The 21,623-nt window shown below is 46.2% G+C and overlaps 1 protein-coding gene across 1 annotated transcript in view; it reads left to right on the forward strand.

Moving 5' to 3' along the window:
• The first annotated feature begins 4,314 nt into the window (after positions 1-4,314).
• The window catches only part of DDX31 (DEAD-box helicase 31), a 201,356-nt gene continuing 184,047 nt past the window's right edge, over positions 4,315-21,623 (forward strand). Inside the window, exons 1-6 of the mRNA XM_086924761.1 lie at positions 4,315-4,479; positions 16,482-16,723; positions 18,004-18,079; positions 18,232-18,275; positions 20,584-20,654; positions 20,803-20,867. Coding sequence (XP_086780887.1) covers positions 4,462-4,479; positions 16,482-16,723; positions 18,004-18,079; positions 18,232-18,275; positions 20,584-20,654; positions 20,803-20,867 — 516 coding nt within the window. The 5' untranslated portion in view covers positions 4,315-4,461. The remainder of the gene's footprint in view (positions 4,480-16,481; positions 16,724-18,003; positions 18,080-18,231; positions 18,276-20,583; positions 20,655-20,802; positions 20,868-21,623) is intronic.

A 21,623-nucleotide genomic window follows, 5' to 3' on the forward strand; every position in this document is an offset into this window, starting at 1 on the left:
CATCAGGATTCAAGCAAACCGGGCCGAAGACGGCTGTAATGCCAGAAACCGGTCCCCGGGAGCTTGTTTCCTTCCCAGTGTAAGAATTGGCTTTTGTAGTTTGGATTGCCCTGTTCCCATCATGCACTGGGACAGGAACAGACTAATTTGCATACAGCCAGGTTCTGAAACTGGGATGGTGCAGTGAGCTAAAAAACGGTGTTGGATCTAGCCCTGATCTCTTGACTGGGTGGGAGCTTTCTGCTTAATTCAGAGACTCTGTCCCTCACCACCCCTTGTTGTAAATATTTTTGTCCACCCTAAGCGTGGAAGGGTATTCTCAGATGTGAGACCCTTGCTCATTGCACCATCAGGATTCAAGCAAACCGGGCCGAAGACGGCTGTAATGCCATAAACCGGTCCCCGGGAGCTTGTTTCCTTCCCAGTGTAAGAATTGGCTTTTGTAGTTTGGTTTGCCCTGTTCCCATCATGCACTGGGACAGGAACAGACTAATTTTCATACAGCCAGGTTCTGAAACTGGGATGGTGCAGTGAGCTAAAAAACGGTGTTGGATCTAGCCCTGATCTCTTGACTGGGTGAGAGCTTTCTGCTTAATTCAGAGACTCTGTCCCTCACCACCCCTTGTTGTAAATATTAAATACCCATAAGGCAGGGTGTGTGGTATTTGAAACCAGGACATGTAAACATTAGCTGTTCCATATGAAAGCATTCAGAAGTACTATTAAAATATAACCTTGCTAACTATGCTTAGGATAGAGCTAAAAATGTAATCATTGGATTTGTAAAAATATGTATTACCAGCCCAATTATTGGTAAAGTTAGCTCTGTAAATAAATATTTTGTAAAGGATACTTACAAAAAAAAGTACATTTGACCTGTTTAAAGCCTTTAGAGGTCCACTACATTAGCTTCCAACTATTAACCAAGAGCTGAATAGCATTTGTATGTGATGTGAACTTGCACACAATGCTGAGACAAAGGCCTTGGGTGTGTGGACATGTTCTGTTTCTCTGACAGGATGACCATCTGGGAAGTGCCCATGAATTTAATTAACTTGGAAGAGGACTACTCTGTCACAGGCAGATCTAGCAACCACATGGGCCTGCCCCCTCTTTTGTCCCTCCAGTCAGCCATGCTCGAATCCCAGGGGAGGAGCTGCCCCAGAACCGGTTTTGAGTGACCAGAGAGAAGTTGGCCGTTTCCCTGGTTACACCTCAAGGGTAGGCACAGGAGCTCTGTACAGGGTTATAAATGTTCTTCAATGTCGGATTTAGGTAGAGAAGGCACAGTGGGATTGTTTGCAGTTAGGCATAAACAAACTGCTGCAGAAGTGAATACTGTTACAGCAAACAAATGATGGACGGAATGCTGACAATGCAAACATTCTCCCCCAGTCAAAACATCTGGGTTAAATCCATCGTTCTTTTGTCTACTACGCCACCCCAGTTTGGACCCAGCCATATGCAAATCAGTCTTGACCCTGTGCCCCATGGGAACAAGCCAGACCGAACTGCCAGGTCAGGTCCTCCCTGAACCGGAAACAAACATCTTAGGACCGGTTTCAGGGTATGTCACCCTTCTTCAGCCAGCCTAGCTTGAATCCAGTGGCACAGTGAGCAAGGGACCCACGTCTGGGCATACCCATCCCACTTAGGGCGAAAAGTGTTACAGCAAACAAATGATGGACGGAATGCTGACAATGTAAACATTCTCCCCCAGTCAAAGGATCTGGGTTAAATCCATCTATCTTTTGCCCACCACGCCACCCCAGTTCGGACCCAGCCATATGCAAATCAGACTTAACCCTGTGCCCCATGGGAACAGTCCATACCGAAGTTCCAGGCCAGGTCCTCCCTGGACCGGAAACTAGCATCCTACTGGAATCAAGCTATCCTGGCTGAAGAGGGGCGAAACCCCAAAACCGGCCCTATGATGCTTGTTTCCAGTCCAGGGAGGGCTTGGCTTGACAATTTGGGCTGGACTGTTCCCACGAGAGACAGGGTCAAGACTGATTTGCATATGGCTGGGTTCAAACTGGAATGGCATGGTGAGCAAAAAAACGATGGATTTAGGCCCAGATCTCTGTACTGGGGTGAATGTATGACATTGTTCTGCATTCTGCCCATCAACTTTTGTTTTTGCATTTGTCACCCTGAGTGGCACGCTTATGCCCAGACGTGGGTCCCGTGCTCTCCATGCCACTGGAATCAAGCTATCCTGGCTGAAGAGGGGTGAAACCCAGAAACCGGTACTAGGATGCTTGTGGGTCCCGTGCTCTCCATGCCACTGGAATCAAGCTATCCTGGCTGAAGAGGGGTGAAACCCAGAAACCGGTCCTAGGATGCTTGTGGGTCCTGTGCTCTCCATGCCACTGGAATCAAGCTATCCTGGCTGAAGAGGGGTGAAACCCCGAAACCGGTCCTAGGATGCTTGTTTCCAGTCCAGGGAGGACCTAGCTTGGCAGTTCAGACAGGACTGTTCCCATGAGGCACAGGGTCAAGACTGATTTGCATATGGCTGGGTTCAAACTGGAATGGCATGGTGAGCAAAAAACGATGGATTTAGGCCCAGATCTCTGTACTGGGGTGAATGTATGACATTGTTCTGCATTCTGTCCATCAACTGTTGTTTTTGCAAAAGTGAATAGGGTTACCCCCTACAAACTTTTCTCTATAAGTTAGGGAGGGGGCAGGTGTCCCCCCACCCACGGGCTAGTGCCAGGCAAAACTATGGCACTCATGGGCTGCCTCTTCAGAACACTATTAGACATGTGGAAGACAGGAAGAGGACTGTGCCTGCTGTTGAGACCTGTGAGGAGAACCCCAAGGAAAGGGGCTGCTCCCAATTCTACCCAGAACAAAGAAATGAACTCCAATGGCCAGCTGGTGCATTTCTATTAAGCTACAGGGCTACAAAAGCAGCAAAAAGCTAACTTGCCTGGAAGAGCCAAGCGGAACAGTTTCTACTGGAGCTGCCCTAAACCCTGCTGGTGGTATCTGTTGAAGTAAGTGCTGACTCCCAAGTGCTGTCTCTAAGGTCTTGGAGCCCTTGGCTGAAATTAGGGCCTACTTCTCTTGCCTAACCCAAAAACCTGGGACTCAGAAACTTTTTCAAGACTTTATGCCTAGAAAACTGACATTAGACCAGGAGCAACCTGCCAAGCAGTCCCGCAGAGGGTGTATCACCGATAGGCCTGACTTTGCCATAGCTCCCACCACGTTCTTCTTTGTAGCAGCAAATCCATTTCAGCTGTCCTGGTCAGCATCTGATGATGTTAACCACCTTCGACCTTGCCCCTCTAGAGGAATTAGACTTCCAGAACAGTGTTCAAGTTTGTAGGTAGAAAGCTTAACCCGGACGAGCAGCAGTCCTGAACAGAAAGTGAATGGTGGACCATGGGGTGCAAATAGATTCCTCCAACTAACAAAGGCTGTCACTGGAGAAGCCTGTGCCTTTGTGGAAGGTACTTACTCTGCATCATAAAATTAAATTTCCAGAGAGTAGGACAGGGTTTACTTTAAAATAAAAAAAAAGACTATCCAGGGTCGGTATGCCAAATGTGTCTCAACCACCGCACAGGGCCGTGGTGTCACGTAGAGCTCTTATGCCCAACCTGAGCTCTAGAAACAAAGGGTATAAGGCCTTCCATGCTATCAGGCATCAACAGACTGACAGAGCCCATGCGTACCTTCCTGGTCCACTGTTGATGGCCATGGCATTTCTATACCTTTAACATAAATGCCAATATGTTAGGACAGGGACGTGGGAGAATTAAAATAAAAAAATCGGGAGAACGAAAATTCCCCCATTGACATCCATAGTAGAAAATGCAATTTCAGGCGGGAGATGGATAAAATAAAGCCATTTGTGGCTTGAAAATGGGTTGACTCACGCCTGAATTGGATCTATTGGCATGTATTCTTTAAAGAAGGCTGGAAAAGACGACGCAGAGAAAGGAGAGAGCAACAGCAAAGCAGCCATGATCAACATGTTGAAACCTATGAAGAAAAGCTCCCGACTTTGGAGCCGCAGAACACGGTTCGAATCTCGGCGTCGGTTCAACATCCTGTGATTCTGGGCCATTGACAACATCAACGCCCGCCCACCATCCGACAGCGCAGCGCAGATTGGAGAGCGAGCAGAAAGGCAAAGGCACTTTGGGCCAATCAGCAGGTCACAGCCAATCAGCAGGTCGGAATTCTGCATAGCGCACTCGGATTGGCTGGACTGAACCAATCCTAGGTCACCTCACGCAGTATCGCCACTCCCAGACGCCCTCTATAATATATTCTGCCTCAGGATTGGTTGTTATTGCGACCCGGAAGTGCTTCAACGGGATACATGTGGTTCTCGTAGTTGCGTGTAGTTTTAGGGTGCAGTGGCTGCAGTCTGGTAGTAGTGAGTTTCAGAATCGTTGCCTAGAGGATTGAAGCTTCCAGGGTGATAGAAGTACGGGAGCCATGGCGTTGGGCTTTTTGGTATGTTTGGTTATAGTTTTTGTGCAAAGCGCTGTCAGAACATGGTTCATTCTCTACAAAGTGGTGATTGATCCCAGAGACCATTGCATGTTTTCAAATGATCATGGCCATTTAGTCGCTCATGGCTTCTTAAACCTGCATTTGTACCGGATGTTTCCTTGTTCGTAGCTGAACCAAAATAAATCTGATGTTATGCCCAGTTGCTTCAGATCAGAGCATGTTGACTCTCTTTGTTGTCAGTGCCTGTTGCTTGCACATATTGCAGTAGTAACTCCAGTTATTCTTCACTTCCCATTGCCCTGAAGTCCTTCCACACCTAAATATAAGACCTCTGCCCACTCTCTGCAACCCAGCAATTCAAACCCTAAATACCCAGTCTATTCTGATATTGTAATCAGGTCTTTACAAGCATGAAGTGAGTCTGATGATATCTGGTCCTGCCAAAACGACTTGCACCCGGAAGGGGGTATGTGTCTTTTGTGGTTTTTACTTCTAATGTTTTTGCCACTTATTTCGCAAATGCATCCATAGTCAACATTTGTTTCAATCGATGGAGGCTTTGTGGTGAAGAGGTCGCTCCCCTCCATGCTCCCAAGGATTGGTGACTCAGAAGCACCTAATAACTACCATGCAGTATCGTAGCGCCTCCAGCTGATTCCACAGCGCGTCCTTCCCCCGCAATACTGCCGCTGCCTGCATAGATCGCTTTCTAACATTTTCAGCTGGAATCTGTGCATTGTGCGTGTCTACATCTCTGTGCTGCGCTGTAGGGGATACGCATTGTTGTTGGAAGAGTGCTTATATATTTGGCCCGATTGTGCTCGATTGTGCTTTGTTTGCCCCCAGGCTCGCCGAGTTTTGTTTTCCCCTAGTTGCAACCATTTTGTGGCTTGTTGTGCCTCCCAGGACGTAGCTCCAACCCGCGCCCGCCTCCCAGCTGACCCTGCCTCGCCCCTCCCACCTACATATGACAGATGTCTCCCCGCGCAGCGTTCACTCGCAGCGGTCGCGCCCCATGCGTGCCGAAGGTGTGGCAAAGGTAAGCCCGTCTACGCCCGTCTGCGCCTGGACCGCGCCCAGCACCAGACCCCTGCAAATCGTACCCCTCCCGCATATCGTATGCCGCCACCACCCTCCTAGCCCTTAACCCCGGACTGACACCCAAATGCTACGAGGCTGCCCCAGGACGTACCCACGGTCCATTCGCCTGCCACTCCTGCAAGTACGCCTGCATCAAAACCCACACCAAATCCACTTCCTCCAATCACAGCTCCGACTCTAACGACCTGAAGTGCATACTGCTGAACACCCGCTCGATCCACAGACGCGCCACTGAACTCTGGGACCTACTCGACACTGCGTCACCGGACATCGCCTTCCTTACAGAAACCTGGATGAACGCATCATCAGCACCCGACATCGCCATAGCCATCCCGGACGCTTACAAGATCATCCGAAAAGACCGCACCAATCAAACAGGAGGAGGCATTGCCATCGTCCATAAGAACACCATCAAAATCACGACCAGCTCCGACGATATCCTTGCAACTACCGAACACCTCCACTTCCAGATCCACACCAACCCCAGGACCACACTCATCTACCGACCTCCAGGAACCCGTAAACAATTCAGCGATGACATCACTGACTTCGTCAGCTCACATGCCCTCGCCTCCGAGAACTACATTCTACTAGGAGACCTCAACTTCCACCTGGAAAACAAAAACAACAGCAACACCAACACCCTTCTGGACAACCTGGCCAATCTCGGACTCAAACAACTGGTTGACTCCCCCACCCATGTAGCCGGACATACGCTTGACCCTATCTTCACCTCCTGCAAACACATTTCCTTCGATCACACCACAGCTCTCCATTGGACGGACCACAGTTGTGTTCACTTCAGATACAAAAAGACCACGACCCACAACCAACCACAACCTATTCCTCGTAGGAACTGGAACAAAATCACCACCGACCAACTCCTCACATCACTCAACCAAAACCCTCCCACCCTCTCATTGGATCCAAACCAAGCTGCCACCAAACTCAAGCAATGGATCACTCACAGCGCTGACGAACTAGCACCCCTGAAAAACCACCAGATCAAATCAGGTAACAAAAAGGCTCCCTGGTTCAATGATGACCTTAGGAAATCCAAGAAGCTATGCCGCACCCTAGAGAAAACATGGAGAAAAATCCCAACCACCGAAAACATGACCACCTTCAAGGCAGCCACCCGCAAACACCACCAACTGATTCGATCCACCAAGAAATCAGCATTTAAGAATCGACTCGACAACAACGCCCATAACAGCAAGGAAATTTTCAACATCGTCAAAGAATTCACCATCCCCACCGCAGCCTCAAACGACATTACTCCCTCCCAAGACCTCTGCGACTCGTTATCCTCCTTCTACAACAAAATTGTCGACATTCACAACAGCTTCGAGAACATTCCCCACGAACAATCCTCCCCACCCCCATCAGAACCGTCACCGCCATCCAACAACCTCAGCGCCTTGAACCCAATCACCACTGAAGACACCATCCGCCTAATGAACTCAATCCACTCTGGATCACCAACCGACCCCTGTCCCCACCACATCTTCAACAAAGCAGACTCCATCATCGCACCCCATCTCCGCGATGTCATCAACTGCTCATTCAACTCTGCTACCTTCCCTGAAAGCTGGAAACACGCCGAAGTCAGCGCCCTCCTGAAGAAACCCACAGCAGACCCCTCTGAACTTAAAAACTATCGCCCCATATCCCTCCTCCCATTCCCTGCCAAAGTCATTGAGAAAGCCGTCAACAGCCAGCTCGCCGCCTTCCTTGAATCCAACAACTCCCTCGATCCCTCTGTCAGGATTTCGAGCCAAACACAGCACCGAAACCGCCCTCATTGCAGCGACAGACGACATCCGAACACTACTGGACAACGGAGAAACAGTGGCCCTCATTCTTCTCGACCTCTCCGCCGCTTTCGACACAGTCTGTCACAGCACCCTTATACAACGCCTCAGCAACATCGGCATACAAGGAAAAGCCTTGGACTGGATCATCTCGTTCCTCGCTGGGAGAACTCAAAGAGTCCGACTTCCCCCATTCAAATCAGAGGCCACCGAAGTCATCTGCGGCGTACCACAAGGATCATCACTCAGTCCCACCCTCTTCAACGTTTACATGAGCCCACTCGCATCCATCGCGCGCCAACACAACCTTAACATCATCTCCTACGCTGACGACACCCAGTTAATCCTTTCCCTCACCAAAGACCCTAACACCGCCAAAACGAACCTTCACGAAGGCATGAAATAAGTAGCCGAATGGATGAAACACAGCCGCCTAAAACTTAACTCAGACAAAACGGAGGTGCTCATCCTAGGATCCTCCCCCTCTGCATGGGACGACTCATGGTGGCCTTCGGCTCTGGGCACAGCACCCACACCCACAGACCACGCACGTAATCTTGGCTTCATCTTAGACTCCTCACTCTCGATGTCCAAACAAGTCAACGCAGTCTCATCCTCCTGCTTCAACGTACTTCGTATGCTCAAAAAAATCTTCCGTTGGATCCCCCCGAGATAAGAAAGACTGTCACCCACGCACTAGTCACGAGTCGGCTGGACTACGGAAACACTCTATACGCCGAAATCACAGCCAAATTACAGAAAAAACTCCAATGCATCCAAAACGCATCAGCGAGACTCATTTTGGACATCCCTCGCCAAGATCACATTACCGGACACCTGAAAGACCTCCACTGGCTTCCCGTCAACAAGAGAATAACGTTCCGTCTCCTCACCCACGCACACAAGGCCCTCTACAGACTAGGACCCGAATGCCTCAACACTCGACTGTCCTTCTACACACCCACCCGCCAACTAAGATCCTCCAATCAAGCCCTCGCCGCAGTCCCGCGTATCCGAAGACCCACCATGGGAGGTAGATCCTTCTCCTACTTGGCGGCCAAGACCTGGAACTCACTCCCCACCCACCTCCGCCTTACACAGAACCACATCTCCTTCAGAAAAAAACTCAAAACCTGGCTATTCGACAAAAAATGATTCCCCCCCCCCTCCCCAAGCGCCTTGAGACCTTCTGGGTGAGTAGTGCGCTATATAAACCCCTGACCTTGAACTTGAACTTAAATGGTCTGTCCTTTACACAGGAAGGTAAAGGCTCGACCCCTTCATGGAAACTGTGTCATGAAGTGTTCTCCAGATCATAAGCGATACTGGGGCGGCTCTAATGGCATATAGTGATCATCCTCCAGCTGTTTTTGTCCGGTCGAACTAATGGGAGGTAGTTGAGGGAAGTCATTGTAGACTATTGGCCAGTTTTTAGGTTTGGAGTACCTCAGAGAGAGAGGCTTCGGTGCGACAGTGCAAGGATTTATGTATTTAATATGGTCTTAAATCATTATGAGTTACAGCGCCAAGCTGTTTTGCTCATAGTTTTGATTACAGATGTTATTCAGTTATTTGGTAGAATGCACGACCGTGTACCGAACCGGTTTAGATGTTATAACATGATTAAGAGATTGCATACTAGTCGCCGAACCGGTTCAGATTTTTGAGTAAGATTCAATAAATATGTTTGGAGATTGCACGACCATGCACTGCACTGGTTAGTAAAATTACGAAGGCATTCACATAAAAATATCAGCACACATGAGCTCTTTTGGCACTACCTGACACTGGTGGTGCCTTAATTGTAATAGCATGACAAAAGAAGCACATTTGGGTTTTAGAATGATTAATTTAATATGCATCAAATGTAATTTGTCTTGGTTTCACAGTAGTTGGCATAGTAAACTTCTCTAATATGAAGTCTCCGACCCCTCCGTTTGTATTGCATATCTTCAAACCAGTTTTAATCACTTTAAAAAAAAATAGATATTTATTTATGGAGTTGCAGTTTATGAAGTTGTGTAATATGTTTTGTCAAACTTTCAAAAGAGCTTCTTGTAAGTATAACTGTTAATGGACTCAGAGTACTACCTAGGAATTTATAAAACTTAAAGTTGAGGTTAATATTTGAAATAAATTATCATAAAATTCGAAGGTTGCTCCGCTTGTTGTAAGCACAGAACTGAACTGAGATACATTTTCCAGTTCAGACATTGTATGCTGCTGTCATGGGACTTGCAATCACCATGGATTTTGGGGAGCAAGCATGACCTCCTATACTATTACTTTTTTTTCCTACCTATCAGAGACCAATCTCTTTCAATATAAAATTGGAACACAACCTTTTTTTTGTTGCTTCCTTTCAATTTGACATCGATGTCTTCTTTTAGCTTCCTGTCCATAAATTCTGAATTGCACTTAGTTTTAAGGTTAATTTGAATCTTCCTTTTGTACCCCCAGAGTGCCCATGTCTTGCAAAGACTGTCTAAATGATCTTTCCATGTGTGGCCCAAGCATTGGTGGTGACTGCTCATTGGAGCAACATTTCTTCAAGGGACGTGGTGGCCCCTTAAGTCACAAAAGGTTGTAACGCTAAATATAAAAAAAAGCATGAAATTTACCTTGTTGACTCTCAATGATGTTGCTAATCAAAAAACTGTAATGACCAAGACAATTAATCAAATGATCATCAAATATATATATATATATATATATATATATATATATATATATATATATATATATATATATATATATGTTCAGCAAGTTGCCCTGTAGCATTCTGAGAGCACACAACAGCGTTTCTGCTCTCCAGCATGTATTTCCATCTTGCCTTCATGCTCTGCATTTAATCAATGTGCCGACGCGTTTCAGGGCCACTTGGCCCCTTCTTCTTGGGCTGCACAAACAACACTGGATGAGCACACTAATTAGTATATCCGGTTTATTAAATACAAATCCCTCAGTGGGCGTTCCCTGTTTACAAGCCTCCTGATGCTTCATGGGATTTGAAGTCCTTAGTGCGCTAAAGTTCATGTACTTTAAGTAAGTTCCAAAGCTTTATATATTGCCCATAGAGTTCTCTATTAGACGGGCTGCATTTTCGCGTTTTCATTTAACATTTTCCTTCACCTTGTACTTAGTCGTAGTTTTCAATGACTGTAGAATATTTCCGTGGGTTCCTTAATTTGTACGATCTACCATATATGACAAACTGATTTTTTGTATGCACACGTTGTCTCCCTGTAATTGGTTACTTGACTACACTGTAGAAGTTAGGTCTCGCCTACGCAGTGCGCATGCACTACATAGGAGACCTTTAGCCGTCGTGCAGCTCTATTTCCAAGCACATACTCGTGCTTGTGGCTTGCCGGAGAGCGCAGCGTTGCGCCACAAGCACAAGCATTTGCTTTGAAAAAGAGCAGACTCTCGCTCCAGTGCGCGCGCACCACTCGCAGGTGCACCCCTCCGCCTCTCTCTCCCGCTGCATCGCGAGGCACACACGCTTGTTTTTGTTGCTTCACAGCCCTTCAATTAGAGAGCGCAGAAGGAATTGGAGATGTGGAACATTTAATCTGGCATCTATGTCACATAGGTTAGTTTCTACTTCTCTACAAATATCTCTATCAACAGAGGTACCAGAACCAAGCTATTCACCGTAAATACATCCGACAGTTTTATCTCTCGTTCTCTCCAGCTGACTTATCTCCTTACTTCTTCCACAGAGCGAGCTCAACCCCATCATTGTTCACCCCTTTTAAACAAGCATTGGAAATGCAATAGGTCTCGCATTAGAAAAGTTGGAGTTATTGGTCTTGTAAATGACATGTATTTATTTGTTGGTTTTTAAAATTGCTAAATTGATGGCTTTGTCATTTACAATGCCAATAGTTATAACTTTCGCGAATGTGACACCTATAGCATTTGGAATGCAACATGTTTTGTATTTACGTGACTTAGATGGCAGCTCTGGTCGTTAGGCCACATCTCTAGAGAGCAGGAGAGTGCAGCAGGGGAGAGAAGCACAGCAATGCAATAGGTCTCGCATTAGGAAAGTTTGAGCTATTGGTATTGTAAAGGCCCCTTTTTTATTTATGTGCTTGTTTTGAAAATAGCGAATTAATAGCTTTGTTATTTACAATGCCAATAGTTTTATCTTTCGCAAATGTGACACCTATTGTAACACAATATGTGTTGTGAGTGGGGGTGAGGGGTTGAGGGTGAGTGAGGTTGAGGGTGAGTGAGGGTGAGTGAGTGAGGGTGAGTGAGGGTGAGGGGTTGAGGGGGAGGGGTCGAGGGTGAGGGGTTGAGGGTGAGTGAGGGGTTGAGGGTGAGGGTGTGTGAGGGGTTGAGGGTGAGTGAGGGTGAGGCTGAGGGGTTGAGGGTGAGGCTGAGGGGTTGAGGGTGAGGCTGAGGGGTTGAGGGTGAGTGAGGGTGAGTGAGGGGTTGAGGGTGAGGGGTTGAGGGTGAGTGAGGGTGAGGGGTTGAGGGTGAGTGAGAGTGAGGGTGAGGGGTTGAGGGTGAGGGTGAGTGAGGGTGAGGGTGAGTGAGGGTGAGGGTGAGTGAGGGTGAGGGGTTGAGGGTGAGGGCGAGTGAGGGCGAGTGAGGGCGAGTGAGGGGTTGAGGGTGAGTGAGGGTGAGGGGTTGAGGGTGAGGGGGTGAGTGAGGGTGAGGGGGTGAGGGTGAGTTAGGTTGAGGTGGGTGAGGGTGAGTGAGGGTGAGGGGTTGAGGGTGAGTGAGAGTGAGTGAGGGTGAGGGGTTGAGGGTGAGTGAGGGTGAGTTAGGGTGAGGGGTTGAGGTGGGTGAAGGTGAGGGTGAGTGAGGGTGAGTGTGAGTGAAGGTGGGTGAGGGGTTGAGGGTGAGTGAGGGTGAGGGGTTGATGGTGAGGGGTTGAGGGTGAGTGAGGGTGAGGGGTTGAGGGTGAGGGGTTGAGGGTGAGGGGTTGAGGGTGAGTGAGGATGAGTGAGAGTGAGGGTGAGTGAGGGGTTGAGGGTGTGTGAGGGTGAGGGGTTGAGGTGGGTGAGGGTGGGTGAGGGTGAGTGAGGGTGAGGGTGAGTGAGGGTGAGTGAGTGAAGGTGGGTGAGGGTGAGGGGTTGATGGTGAGGGGTTGAGGGAACTTGTGACTGCCTTTGAAGAAATCTGAAAAACAGAGCTCCCGCTGTGTGCAGAACACCGCTCTGCACAGGTAAAAAGTCAGTCCCAGAAGGAAGACAGCGGGTAGAACGTTCGCTGAGGCCCAACAGCTGAGTGCACACTAGGCGGGAGGCCGCCGAACGCTCTGGCAAGAGAGTTCCCGCTGAGAGGAATCACTGTGTGGAGATGTGAGCTGGGGGATGGGGCGGAGCGGGTAAAAAAAAAAAAAGACGGAGGGAAGGGAGATAAGGGGAGGGGGAGGAGAAATGCGACACGGCAGGCAGGGGAGGGGGCGGAGCGGGTAAAGAAATAAACAAACAAGACGGAGGGAAGAGAGAGAAGGGGAGGGGGGAGGAGAAATGCGACACGGCGGGCAGGGGAGGGGGCTGAGCGGGTAAAACAAGACGGAGTGAAGAGAGATAAGGGGAGGGAGGGAACTGATGTGCACCCGCTTTTAAGCTCAATGCGCATGCGCATTGAGCTTAAAAGTCACGGGCACTGCAAGGAATCGCCACGATTCCTTGCAAGTTGGTTCAAGAGTGGATAAGCCCCCATAGTCTCGCAAGCTGGATGCGCATGCGCATCGACAGGCGAGACCTAAAAACGTTAGCTCCCAAACTGTCAGGCTGTGATGTTGACTTTGTTATTTTTCTAAGAAAATATCTGATATGTTCTAAGTGTGCTGACATCTACGTTAGCAAAGACAACTTCTGCCAGAGCAAATATGGTCTTTTCCTGTAAGTGATTTCTGTGTCATTGAGAGGGAAAATGCCCCCCTCCCACACGCAACATCCATGGAAAGTTGTCTAGAAGCTTTGCTGTGCGATTGTCGGCAGAGAAGGCAAACGCAACGTCTGCATCAGTACAGGAATCTGTGCAAACGTTTTTGTTCACACAACTGTTGCAGCACATCGAGTGAAGTTTTTGTGTGCTGTATTCTCACTGAAGAAGGAAACTTGAATACATGGCACTCCGATTGAAAAACTTGTGTTTCAGTTCTTCATTGAACCTTCTTAGCCTACAAGGCAGAGCTTCGGGCTAATAATCTGAAGGTTGTGAGTTAGAGCCTCTTAGTGGGCATGTGTTTTGCGATATAAGTGTTTGCAATTTGATAATTCTCCAGGCACCTATTTTAGGGTATGCTTAACATTCTGTCTTCTCCCAGTTTCATTTTGTATCAGGACGTAGTTTGTAAATTAAACATAAGCACTTAATACTTTGGCATCTGCGTTTATTGGCTGTAGCTATTAAGAAGGTACAGTATGGTGCTGGTTTTAATTGGCAAGTTGTGCACACTATACCTTAAATATTGAGCACAGCTGTTTGCTCTAAATTGGTGGGCATCCTGGTTGAGTGGCGGGATGCGATAATTGAGTGAGGTTAATCGGGCATCGGGTCATCCACTAAAGAGTAAGTTGAGCATGGAACCAGTCGTATCAGCCATAGGAAAGCCTGTCCTCACTCCTGAAACTCTCTCAAGTACCCAGAGCCCAGCCCGCACCCTGATTTAGCCGCACACTCGCCCACTTGCTAAGAGCAGAAGGTAAAAGTGAGTGTAATGTACGGTGACCACCTCCCCCCAGAGACTCTATTTCCACTACCAGACTTTTATGTGATAGCCTAATGCATTATGGGTATTGTAGTCTTGTTAATCTTCCACTGACCTAATTACATTAACACACCTAAAATTCGGTGGTTTGTAGGTGAATAGTTCAGGACTGGAGATAGTGTCTGTTGTGACCTACAGTGCGGTAGCCACCCTATTAGTAATGCACTTTTCATCCTCTGTCTAAGCACATTTCTTAATCTGCTCCATTATTCTAAATGTTGCATGCTGGATGTGTTTATTGTGCCAAAATGGCTTCTTTTGTCATCTTCAATGCCAGATGGTGCACACTCTGAAATCCGTAAAAGTGCACTCTCTTAATGTTTTATTTTAATAAATATATTTAAGGTGACCACCGACCTCTAGTTCATTGTGGACACTTTCTGCAGTCCTTGTCTCCTATCTCTGCACGTCACACCTCTTTCAATATACCTCAGTGCCCCACATCACTTACCTTTCATGACCTTAACTTGCCACCTCTCTCCGATCCTATCTCTAGCTCTCGGTCATCTCGGTCATATCTCTCTCTCCCTCTCTCAGATGAGAACGAGGAGAAGACAAGCTTAGATAAGATGCTTGCTTCCGAAGCCCCGTTTTTCGAATTCAAACATTTACGATTATGACCAGAGCCTGACTTTACAACAAACTCTGTGTTTCAGAGAGACGCATTTACTGAGAAGGATAACGTTGTTTGAAGGCGCGTGACTGCCTTTAAAGAAAACTAAAATCGCAGAGAGATAAATCACAGTCAAATAAGTGAATGCTTTCAACAGATGCGATTAAACAAAAGACAGAAAATGCACCACGCTGCCAGTTAAAATAATCAACGTTGCTCAAAGACTGATGCATCCTTCATAAGATTGATTTAAAATACCCAAGGTCAGAGCACTGCCTGGAGGATTCCCCCGCATCTAAATAAATGAATGCCACTCTCCGATAAGAGGATTGATGAAAAATAGCTAGAGAAGCACGGTGCTAAACGCTGACTGTAGCATCAATGATAGAGACACCCGAGCTGCAAAACAATGCACTGCTGTCCTGAAAACCAACAGTGCTGCTAAAAGAATCAAGAGCCCTGATGAGTCAGATTATTAAATATAAAATACTCGAAACGCGTTGATGTAATATGTAGATATGAATCAATATTTTGATTGTGATAACCAAAGGCAACACAAGACCATCATGATAATAGGATGTTTTGCTTATGATTTTATCACTTATATTTGTTCATATTGTGTATTATATACTCAATATTGTTGTTAAATGTTTTGTGAATCACTATATATAAGTATTTTCTGTATATAGACTTTAATGTCTCTTCTGCTTTGAATATACTAAAACAAAGTTAAAAAGTTGAAGAATATGTACTAATAAAGTACCAGATCAAATAACATTAATATAGTTTGATCTAGCGGTAAGACCCAGATTGTTTTCATAAATGAATAGGTAATCATGTGAAATCGGAGCTCTCTTCAGACGTGGTAACTAGATTGACATTGGCACTGAACAGACAAAGGACAGCAACCAAGCTTTGTATGGACAAAGCGACTATGGACTTTGTGTCAAAAGGTGACACAAAACTAGATTGTATAAAAGCTAGCAGGCAGGGGCTCCCGTACACCGAGCGCATGCAGCCTGCTGGGTAGTGCTTCTCTTCCTGTGGACTGCTTCAGTTCTGCTTGAAAAGAGCAGGCATGTATGCGTCCCAGGGCAAGAGTGGCATGTATGCGTCCCAGGGCAAGAGTGGCATGTATGCGTCCCAGGGCGAGAGTCTGTAAGAGCCTGCCAATATAAAGTAGTGGTTGGGAGAGCGTGCACCTGAAAAGACCTTTATAGCAGTCTAGATGTGTGTACGGCAGAGATCACTGAGCAGTTAGGACCCCGGGGTTCTAATTATGTAGATCCAGATGATCTCGTAAAGCATGGAAAGTGTGTGTGGGTCTTTTAATTGAATGTGTTTGAGTTTTCCAATGCAAAAATTGAGCATCACCTAGTCAGAGCAAGTGCGGCCAGCCAGCAGGATTTCACATGCGTTCAGTACCATTGGTGTACAGTACATAGGTCTCGTCACAGTCAATGTGCAAAAGTGTTCCTGGGATGTATAGAGCTTGGGAAGGTGTAATGCAGTAGATTTCAAGTGAGTATTATTGTTGCTTGATGCAACTATTAACCTTGTAGGAGGAATCGCAGTATCCAGTTATTTAGCACAACATGCTAATAGGTAGGAAATAATAGACCCCCTGCTGTGCAAGAGCCCTTGCGCTGTGACTAATCCAGGCCCAGACTTGTATCTTTGCCTGGATAATCCAAAGTGCCTGATGCATTCTCCTTTTAATCCTCCTTTAAAGGGGAATAAGGCGGCAAAAAGGAAACTGCAGCAGTCCGAGGATGGACCGCCGCTGAAGCTCAATATTCAACCACTCTCCTCGTCTGAAAGAAAAACCTCAAAGGAGAGGTATGGACCCTCAAAACGAGGAGCAGACACTGATTCATCAGCAAAGCCAACTTCCAATGCCAGCCGTGAGGGGAGACCCCTTATCAAGACGTCCTCGCTGTTCAAGAACAACCCAGAGATTCCTGAAATACACAGGTGAGTGTCTACGCCTTGACTGCACGTTGCATCAGCCTGCGCGTAACAGCAGACATAGCAACACCTTGACTGCACGTTATATCAGCCTGCGTGTAAAAGCAATGCCTTGACTGCCCATTACAACAGCCTGCGCGTAATAGCCGATATTGCAACGCCTTGACTGCACATTGCATGGGCCTACACGTAATAGCAGATATTGCAACGCCTTGACTACACATTGCATGGGAATGTACGTAATAGCAGATATAGCAAAGCCTTGACTGCACATTAAGTCAGATGTAGGGTATGTCTTTGTTGCAGATACTATTCATAACTCCTTCACTGCACATTTCATGTGCTGGTGTACGCCTCCTCTTCTCCTCTGTGCATCGAAGGTGTTCAGTTAGTCTGAACACCATCCTTGCAGGTTGCAGCTGTTCATCTGTATAATAGCTCAGCTGCACCTTGTAATAGATATTCTGTAGTGCACCGCCTCTCCTCTTATGTCTGGTACCCTCTGCGACTCAAATATCGAAATGCTGGTACTCCCTCATGCCTGAGCGTGAAGCCCTCACTGGGTTAACACTCTGTGATGAGAGGCAGTTTGATGGGCAAAGTAAATCCTCAGCGCAGTTGACTTTGCTGTCTTAGTCGTAAAATGAATAAGATAGTATAACATGAGCTGGTGAGGAGTGTGGAATAAGGACGCAATACAGCACAGTTGGCGTTGCATAGTTGGGAGGTTGTTATATGTGGCTTGCGGCAAGGAGTATCAGCAAATGTGGCCATTCTATGACATTTAAGAAGATTTGGAAGTAAATGGTCTCACTTAGAAGTCAGAGGTTCACAGATTAGCAGAGAAGTCAGTCTTGGGAGTTACACATTCTAGTATGAGGCTGGAAGTTCAGGGTGAAGACATTTCAGTAGATCAGAGGCAGAAGAACAGGAGTAACATTGGAGAATATTTTTTTGCACAGTGTATGTAGTTTGTGTTGATTAGAAACAAGACTAGTACATTGAGAAGCAAGACTTGTACATTGAGAAACAAGACTTGAACCTTGAGAAAGTCCTTAGATGGGGCTCGGAAATGAAAACAAAGAAAGTGTAAAGCTGCAGACCTTGAGTTGGTCTGTGTGAGATGCTGACTGTAAATGGGCAGTTACTGAATGGTCCAGAGCTGACCTGGAATTCTTTTTTTTGTGATTTTTGTGGTGCCCTTTTCAGTACCTGGCTTGATTACATCGGCGCTGTAGAAACGTTTAAAATACAGTCCAAATCTGTTTTTTCTTTCTTTTTGTCAGATCCAGCGTCAAGCAGTTACAGGAGAAAGTCTTCACTTCTGACTCCTTCGAGGCGCTGGATTTGCATCCACATCTGGTTAGTACACCTGTTTCTCAATCTAACTATACAAAACACTTCCTTCACTTTAATTCTCATCTGAAAACAAAATATTTGTGAAAACATTATAAGAAAAGTTTACAAATTTGGAAAGAAAATCAAATTTTTTCTCTTTATCTTGATATCGGCAGGTTTCAACTCTCAGCAGTCTTTTTCAAATCACCAGTATGACAAGGTAAGAAGGGGGTCCCCTGGAGTTCTTCAGTGCTAAAGAGACATCTCAGTGGGTTATTGCACTTTCTTCAGGCCTCCACTTCCAAACCCATTTTAATATGTTTTTAAGGGTTCTGTAAACCACTACATTCCATGGAAAAGTAATGTGGGTTCAGAGATGGGGACACCACTGTGCTCCTAACTGATCCTGAAAGTCCAGAGAGACTGATGGATGACTGGGCCTCCCCCAACCGTCTGTCAAATAACCCAGGAAAAAGAGTCTACAATTTTCCTGTGATAAATATATATATATATATATATATAATGTATTGTCACAACTCTATTGACCTCACACACTAACGTACAATAACACAATTAATACATTTTTTAAAGTTCTGCGAGGGGTTTGTGAGTATTCAGAAATGTATTGGTGCACAACAGGTAGTGGTTGGGTCAAGAGAAATGTTAGCTTGTGGTTGGTGCAACTAGATCAGAGAGAACCCTAAACTCTGAAAAGCAGGGGTGGAGGAATTCCTTCACTGTAGTTAATTATAAGCAAAGTCCGATGCACACAACAAGTCAGTGTGATATGAATGATCACCAACAAATGATAAGGATGGAGTCACACAGATGTGTTCTTTTTGTGTCGTTTTATTGGAATGCATATATTAGGAACATGAGACCAGCCGACACGTGTTTCGTCAAGCAGGGTGTTAACCCGTGACTCTTCAGGGCTGGGGGTGACATAAAAAAGGAGGAAGGTGGATATTAACGTGTAAATAAGACAGAACACATGATGGGAGATAAAAGAGGGGGGAAGAAAAGATAAAGGCCAGTGGTCAAAGAGGGAAAGTGCATGTGTGTGGGAACCGAAATGTGAGGTGAGTAAAGACAAAATGGTGACATAATGTGAGTGAGTATAGCGGACCAAATCCCTTAGTGGTTATGCAAGAAAGCTTGCTTATACTGTTAACGTAGCAAATAGGGAGATACAATGTGTACATCCGTATAATGTTTGGGAGGGAGGAAAAACAAATTGATAATTCATAGGTGCAGTAGCAGTCGGTGACATAGCCGGGAGGCAGTCACATATCATGAGGACAAAATTCAATTCACAGGATTGTGGTGACACCTAAGTGGAAAAAAAAGGGGGGGGGTGAATACCCCAAGAAAATTTAGGAACATTTGGAGGCTAGTAATGTGAACATAAAGTAAAATAGTAGCTTGTCAATTATACAGTTTGCCTGATGAACATAACTATTGAGCGAAGAAAACCAAACTGGAAAGGAAACTCAGTAGAGAAATAAATGGATCATTGTGTGTTCCGGAGCTACAAGTACCTGCAGAGGGAGAAAAAATTTAATACAGTTTTCTCTGATAGAGTCAGTGTAAGCAGAAACACACTAATTTGGTTCAAATTATCTATTAATCTGGAGCAGCCGGTATCTGCAGGAGGAAAAAAAGAAAAAGACAAGATTTTAGAGAAATCCGAGTCTGGAAGGCGATTTGGCGGAAAAACAAATGGAAAAAGGTGTACCTGTTGAGAAGTCATGAGAGGCGGGGTCTGCAGGGGAGAATGACAGAAAGGAAAAATATTTTTAGAAGGGGGAACATGGGTGCATGGGAAGATAAGCCGAAGGTTAACTGAGGGTGGACAGGGGCTATCAGAAGAGAGAAATAACTCACCGGTGATATTTCCAACCCGGTCCTGATCGGGTGTTTTCACAAGATTGTGAACGTACTATTCGGGTACCCCTTAAATGTTCCAGTAAGGAAAGGGTCGGAAAACATAAAAATATATGCATTCCAATAAAACGACACAAAAAGAACACATCTGTGTGACTCCATCCTTATCATTTGTTGGTGATCATTCATATCACACTGACTTGTTGTGTGCATCAGACTTTGCTTATAAACACAATTAATACATATTCTGTTTGAACAACCCCGCCATGACCTCAAGTAAACAACATGTAAAAGTGGACATGGAGGATGAGACAAAGCTCCTGGAAGGTCTCAATCCTGGCAGAACAGCAGGCAGAGAGAGCCTTTCATTGTTATCCAGGGCCTTTATAGCCCCCTGCTGCTGTCCCTAAAATGCAGGACCTCTGTGATTATGACTTGGGGGCATCTGGTGCTGCCCAGATATTAAATATCACCATTGCGCTCCATACCCCATAGGCCTCGGAAGAAGCTGTGCAGGTCTGTGGGTCATTGTTTTGCAGCCAGGGGAGAAGAAGCTCTTTGACCCTTACCTATTATGTGTTGCTCTCTAATCAGGGAGTGCCCTTTTCAATCTGATCCACTTAAGTTGTTTTATGTATCCTCAGGGTTCAGAAGGTGACTATCCCTACACTCTTGTCCGGCAGGGACGCACTGGTGCAGTCCCAGACTGGCTCAGGTGAGCACCAGTTTTGACCCTAATATTTTAAATCAAATGGTTTAGATAGCAATTGTCTGTCATTTTGCGAATGAGACTGGACAGTAGCTCCTCCGCCTGCCTCATGTCGGTACCATCCAGTGAATGCTCTTTCTATTTCTCATTGCAGGTAAAACTCTGTCCTATGGAGTTCCACTTGTCCAGTCTCTCCAGGGCTTGTCCCCTAAAATCCAGGTATGCAGCTGGTGGAGTATGTCTGTGCAGAGGGTTGCAAAGGGTTTTTAGATTCAGCAGATGCCTTCTCTAAAGTAGGTCACGCCAGCTCACATGCAGGTATGCCATCCAGGCCAGGTCATCAGGAAGTGCGCGGATATACAGTGCCTCCCTCTGGGACTAGTGCTTGGGTGTATGCTGGCACACTTGATTCAAACTGAGATTGGCCCTGTAGGTACAACCTAGGCATTTGTTAACCCTGTCTGGGACTTGTCATGATGCTATATGTAGGCATGCAAGAACCCAACCTCGGCTTAGCCCTCTTGATACATGCTGGCCTCCGTGCTTAATTTGAGCCAATGGTGGCCACCAGCAATCATTTTTGGGGACCAGCATTTATTTTTCCTTATCAAACTTTTGCCCAGACCAACAGAACGAAAAACACACAGAGGGGGAAGAAGGAGGAAATACAATAGTAAACAAGCATTGGCATAGCCAATAGGTCTCGCCTTTGGGACCTTATAAGTGTTTAGCCATGCAACACTTGATGTTGTTGCACCACGGATATTGTACTGCATAACTAAAAACTTATAAGGTCCCAAAGGCGAGACCTATTGGAAATGTAATGGGTATTGCATTTACGCGAGTTTAAACTATTGGCATTGTATATGACAATGCGTTTGCCTTTTATTTATGTTTTAAAAACAAAAATAAAAGGCATTGTTATTTGCAATGTCAATAGCTCAAAGTTGCGTACATACGAGACCTATTGCATTG

This window comes from Lissotriton vulgaris, chromosome 5, assembly GCF_964263255.1.
Source record: "Lissotriton vulgaris chromosome 5, aLisVul1.2, whole genome shotgun sequence".
Classification (NCBI taxonomy): domain Eukaryota; kingdom Metazoa; phylum Chordata; class Amphibia; order Caudata; family Salamandridae; genus Lissotriton; species Lissotriton vulgaris.